Genomic DNA, 6,432 nt, shown 5'->3' with positions numbered 1-6,432 from the left:
TGTATATACGTATATGTCAGTGTGTGTATATATATGTTTACGTTGAGATGTATAGATATGTATATTTGCGTGTGTGGACGTGTATGTATATACATGTGTATGTGGGTGGGTTGGGCCATTTCTTTCGTCTGTTTCCTTGCGCTACCTCGCTAACACTGGAGACAGCGACAAAGCAAAATAAATATATAAATAACCTGTATAGTAGTCCTAACAATGTTGTATGGAAGAAAGGCATGGACCACAGATGAGTCTCTGGAAAACAGTGAATGAGATGGATAGGAAATGTTTGAGGATGAAATGTGTTGAGGAGCATTAATCGAGTAAGTAATCATAGGGTAAAAGAAAGATGTGGTAATAAGAGTAAGGTTGAGAGAGCTAAAATGGGTGTGCTGAAATGGTTTGGACATTTGGAGAGAATGCGTGAAGAGAGACCAAGAGGATAATATGTGTCAGAAACAAATGAGACAAGGAGGGGAAAAATAATCTAGAGACAGAATGATTGAGTGAAAACATTTTGGGTGTTTGGGGCCTGAACATGCAGGACAGCAAAAGGTGTATATGGGATTGAGTAAATGGGAGTGATGTGGTATACATGGAGAAATAAGCTGTCAGTGATGTGGTATATATGGAGAGCTTTGCTGTCAATGGACTGAACCAAGGTATTTGAAACAGCTGGGGGAAAGCATGGAAAGATCTACAGGGCCCTGTTGTGGACAGGGGGGTATGGTTTCAGTGCATTAAATATCGCATCTACAAAATAAAGATGAGCGAATCAGGCCATTTCTTTGTTCCTGGCATTACTTCAAAAACAGGGAAACTACAAACAAGTATAAAAGACAGGAGAAAAGAAGAAATGTAAAAACGTAAATTTATGGAAACTACAAACTCAACTGTCCTCCAGAGATGAATGAATACTATCGGAAGATATTAAAAATTTCATAAGATTTTTATAGGTGCCTGTTAAGTTTCAGTTGTAATGCCTTACCTTCTTTCAAAGTATTAAGTAATACAAAAATAAAAGTAAGTTTTGATATTATAATTCACACGTTTAGTTACAGAATGTGAAAATAATCAAAGCTTACATTAACTCCCCATCATCACTTCCTGAAATACCATAATCACTATCTTCATCCCATGGATCTGAGTCCTCATCTGCTTCACTATCTTCCTCCTTTTCAGATGTTCCCCCATCTGCCAGTTGCTCTTCATTTCTTCTTTTCAGGAAAGCCAACTCCTGAGCTTCCAATTCCTCTTCCTCGGAGTCAGAATGTCCTTCCTTGTTCATTTCCTGCTTCTTTGTCATACTTTTCTTATGTGGTTCAGAGGGTTCTGACAGATTTTCTAATTTCTGCTTCTTTACATCATTCTTTCCATCTGCTTCAACCATCCTCTTAGTTGTTTCTACTTCTGTTGTGTGTTCTCTTCCTGGCTCCATGAACTCTTCTGTCTCATCCTTTTTCTTATCCTTCCCTTTGGCCTTCTCTCGAAGCTTTTGCTGTTTTCCCAGCTTCTTTTTTTGCTGTAAAGAAAGAAATGTGTTAAAATCCAATGTAAACGGGCAATTTCTTAAAATAAATGTTGAAAGACAATCAGTCTAAATTCCCTTGGACCAAACAGTGATCAAATTTTGAATTGTTTTCTTACTAAAGGTATCAAACTTTCTGATGGATTTTCCTGTTTTTCTTCAAAGTTACTTGTATGATTTTTAATATATAAATGCCTCTCTAATTTCATGAAGGTAATGTCATGAATAGATGAACAATGGCCTTGTTTGCACACATCAACTCTCTATCTATCATGTTCAATGCACCAAAAGTAAAGCCTACCATTTATAATGAAGCCCCTCAACTATTTCACATGCCCTGGTTCAGCCCAAAGAATACACCACTCCCCTTTATACCACACTAGTTTAATCAGTTCCAGCCCATGCATACCCTCATCCACCTAAATATTCAGATCCGGATACCTAAAGCCTCTTCATCTCCATGTTTCATTTAATTTTTCTTAGCATCCTCCTTCACCTACCTCCATACACTTCAAACAAATTGATCGGAATTAGTTCCAGCCCATGCATGCCCTCATCCTCCTGAATATTCAGATCATGATACCCTAAAGCCTCTTCAACTCCATGTTATATTTTCTTAGCATTCTCCTTCACCACCTACCTCCCTACACTTCAAACAAATTGATCCGAAGGGTGGTGCAATGTAGAGAGCAACAGTTTGGGGTGGACTATTATGGCTTTACGAGTGTATGCACCTGGTGTTTGCTTCAAAAACTTTGTGTGATACATATATGGAAAATTAAAGGGATCTTTATGTGGTATGAATGGACCAAAAGAAGGCATATGATAGGACTGACAGAGATGCCTTGTGGGGGGTGTTATGAATATAAGGTGTAGAAGGAGAGCTATTCAATGCAGAGGATTTTTTACATGAAGAGTAAGGCATGTGTGTAAGTAGGAAGGGAGTAGGGTGAGTGTCTTGAAGTACAGGATGTCACCAATGCAATCAAATTTGCTCATGGACAGGGTGGTGAAGGAGGTCAACAATATAATCAAGATACAGGTAGGGGTTTGGGTGGAAGGGTGGGAAGAGGTTTGAGGTAATTAAGGTGGTGTTAGCAGATGACAGGGTTCTGGTGGCAGATCTGAGAAACTCCAGAAGCTGGTGTTTAAGTTCAGGAAGTGTGAAAAAAGTTAGCCAAGAGTTAACATAAAAACTGTAAGGTAATGATGTATACATAGCAGGTGGAGTGAGAAAGAGTAGTTTGAGTGTCTGAATGGGAAGACCCTGAAGAAATTGGCATGTATTAGATGCATGGGAATGGAAATGGCAGCCAATGGAATGATGGGGCTGAAGTGTGCCACAGGGTAGGGAGAGGGCTAAAGTCTTGGGTGCACTAAGGAATGTGCAAAAGGAAAAGTCAGCTTGAAGGTACAGTCTGAAAATACAATATTCTCAGTGGTGTTCTTTGGATGTGAGTCCTGGCACCTGCATGTGAAAGCATGGAAGAGGGTGGGTGTATTGGAAATGAAATGCCTAAAGACAATAAGAGGAAAGAGGTGAGTTGACTGTATAAGAAATGACATTGTACCAGTGAGGCGTGGTGGAACACAGTCTGATAGAGAGAGGAGACCAGGGTGGGCAGAAATTGTAAGGACATGTGGAAAGGATGGGCAAAGAAAGACTAATGAAGTGGATCAACATATCAGTTGCTAAGGGAAGAAAGGGTAGTACCTATCAAGTCAAGAATACCTAAGGTTTTGCCAAACTGGCAGAGCTAGCATGCAACACCCACACACTGTATATCTTGCTTGATGAATAATACTGCTCCTCTCCACTGCTACTTACATTACACTTGGGCTCATGTGGTTCTGATTTCAACCATAGTCATGTTTTCTATACATATTTCTATATAATTTCTATATAATACATATTCTATATAATGTGTTTGATGATAGAGTGGCAGATATAGGGTGTTTTGGTCGTGGTGGTGTGCAAAGTGAGAGGGTTAGGGAAAATGATTTGGTAAACAGAGAAGAGGTAGTAAAAGCTTTGCGGAAGATGAAAGCCGGCAAGGCAGCAGGTTTGGATGGTATTGCAGTGGAATTTATTAAAAAAGGGGGTGACTGTATTATTGACTGGTTGGTAAGGTTATTTAATGTATGTATGACTCATGGTGAGGTGCCTGAAGATTGGCGGAATGGGTGCATAGTGCCACTGTACAAAGGCAAAGGGGATAAGAGTGAGTGCTCAAATTACAGAGGTATAAGTTTGTTGAGTATTCCTGGTAAATTATATGGGAGGGAATTGATTGAGAGGGTGAAGGCATGTACAGAGCATCAGACTGGGGAAGAGCAGTGTGGTTTCAGAAGTGGTAGAGGATGTGTGGATCAGGTGTTTGCTTTGAAGAATGTATGTGAGAAATACTTAGAAAAGCAAATGGATTTGTACGTAGCAATTATGGATCTGGAGAAGGCATATGATAGAGTTGATAGAGATGCTCTGTGGAAGGTATTAAGAATATATGGCGTGGGAGGCAAGTTGTTAAAAGAAGTGAAAAGTTTTTATCGAGGATGTAAGGCATGTGTACATGTAGGAAGAGAGGAAAGTGATTGGTTCTCAGTGAATGTAGGTTTGCGGCAGGGGTGTGTGATGTCTCCATGGTTGTTTAATTTGTTTATGGAAGGGGTTGTTAGGGAGGTGAATGCAAGAGTTTTGGAAAGAGGGGCAAGTATGAAGTCTGTTGGGGATGAGAGAGCTTGGGAAGTGAGTCAGTTGTTGTTCGCTGATGATACAGCGCTGGTGGCTGATTCATGTGAGAAACTGCAGAAGCTGGTGACTGAGTTTGGTAAAGTGTGTGAAAGAAGAAAGTTAAGAGTAAATGTGAATAAGAGCAAGGTTGTTAGGTACAGTAGGGTTGAGGGTCAAGTCAATTGGGAGGTAAGTTTGAATGGAGAAAAACTGGAGGAAGTAAAGTGTTTTAGATATCTGGGAGTGGATCTGGCAGCGGATGGAACCATGGAAGCGGAAGTGGATCATAGGGTGGGGGAAGGGGCGAAAATCCTGGGAGCCTTGAAGAATGTGTGGAAGTCAAGAACATTATCTCGGAAAGCAAAAATGGGTATGTTTGAAAGAATAGTGGTTCCAACAATGTTGTATGGTTGCGAGGCGTGGGCTATGGATAGAGTTGTGCGCAGGAGGATGGATGTGCTGGAAATGAGATGTTTGAGGACAATGTGTGGTGTGAGGTGGTTTGATCGAGTAAGTAACGTAAGGGTAAGAGAGATGTGTGGAAATAAAAAGAGCGTGGTTGAGAGAGCAGAAGAGGGTGTTTTGAAATGGTTTGGGCACATGGAGAGAATGAGTGAGGAAAGATTGACCAAGAGGATATATGTGTCGGAGGTGGAGGGAACGAGGAGAAGTGGGAGACCAAATTGGAGGTGGAAAGATGGAGTGAAAAAGATTTCGTGTGATCGGGGCCTGAACATGCAGGAGGGTGAAAGGAGGGCAAGGAATAGAGTGAATTGGATCGATGTGGTATACCGGGGTTGACGTGCTGTCAGTGGATTGAATCAGGGCATGTGAAGCGTCTGGGGTAAACCATGGAAAGCTGTGTAGGTATGTATATTTGCGTATGTGGACGTATGTATATACATGTGTATGGGGTTGGGTTGGGCCATTTCTTTCGTCTGTTTCCTTGCGCTACCTCACAAACGCGGGAGACCGGCAAAAAAAAAAAGAAAAAAAAAAAAATTCTATATTCATTATATACATGCTTTTTATATCTCCTAGTAGTATCCTGAAACATGTTCAAGCTATACTGGGTGGGTTCTTATAATTTCATATGTTTATTTTTGTTGTGTTCCATGGTATTCTTGTAGATCTAAATAACTCTGTATCTTCCTTGGTGAGATGTTCATGTTTAATACATTTTCCTTTATAATTTCAATCTTCTGCCATGAATAGATTATCATATATCCTTATCTTCTTTCGAGTATTTTTGGTACTATCGTTCCAGGTCTTTCAGCCTCTCATGGAAGATCAAATTTACCATCCCAAAGAAGATGGAAAAACAAAGTTAAAAAAGATTAAAGTTATCATTGCCTGAACACTCAAGAGGGTGCGAGGTGCCCATGAGGGAATGAAACAGACTAATGTGGGTTGAACCAGGGTATACAAGGTGGCCAGGGTAAACCACAGAATAGTGTGCAGGGCTTGGTTGTGGCTTTGTTTTCATTGTAAGTAGCAGTGGCATAACCAATGAGGAAGGAGGTGCTGCTACTGTGAAATGGAAAAGCTTGAAATTGGGAAAAGTTATCAAATTTCAGCGCCTCAAGGGGATACTCTAGTTTTACTAAGGTACCCGAGTCCCATCCCATCTTCTCATGGTGACCTCTTTATTACACTTTAGAGGTGGAACTAATGGGGGAGGACTGCCCAATTAACATTAGGGCAATATATTTACATTTAGACAAACAGCTGAAGTGTGTTGTCACTTACTTTTTTTGACAATTTTGGAACTACACTACCTCTGTAATCACTGTCCACTTTAGAGTTGTTCTCTCCAGTGACCTTCAAAGGTGAGGCACAAAAGGATATGAAGTGGCACTTGAGTCTGCCAGTTATGCCAAGGGTTAAAAGAGACAAGTGACTGAGAGTGATGGTGCTAAATGTGAATGGAATGACTGGTGTGAATAAATGGAGGGAGATTGTGGGGAGGTGTAAAAGTTGTGTCATGAATATCCTAGGGACTGGGGAAACCCATATCCTTGGGCAGGGTGTCGAGTGAAAATGTATATGATGAACGTAAGTTATGGGAGGGCATGAAAGGAGATGTGGTATGGATGGGAATGAGGGTAAATTACTGAGGAAGAGGAAAAGAGGGATGTGCAATTCTGCTAACACCAAGAGTATGGAAGGGTGTTAC

General features: G+C 40.7%; 1 protein-coding gene across 1 annotated transcript in view; it reads right to left on the bottom strand.

The window, feature by feature from the left end:
- Nucleotides 1–1,021: 1,021 nt before the first annotated feature.
- The window catches only part of LOC139765211 (uncharacterized), a 180,538-nt gene continuing 175,127 nt past the window's right edge, over nucleotides 1,022–6,432 (bottom strand). The window contains exon 8 of the mRNA XM_071692511.1: nucleotides 1,022–1,519. Coding sequence (XP_071548612.1) covers nucleotides 1,079–1,519 — 441 coding nt within the window. The 3' untranslated portion in view covers nucleotides 1,022–1,078. The remainder of the gene's footprint in view (nucleotides 1,520–6,432) is intronic.

This window comes from Panulirus ornatus, chromosome 53 (assembly GCF_036320965.1).
Source record: "Panulirus ornatus isolate Po-2019 chromosome 53, ASM3632096v1, whole genome shotgun sequence".
NCBI classification, from domain to species: Eukaryota; Metazoa; Arthropoda; class Malacostraca; order Decapoda; family Palinuridae; genus Panulirus; species Panulirus ornatus.
This window is presented reverse-complemented; position numbering and strand designations above follow the sequence as displayed.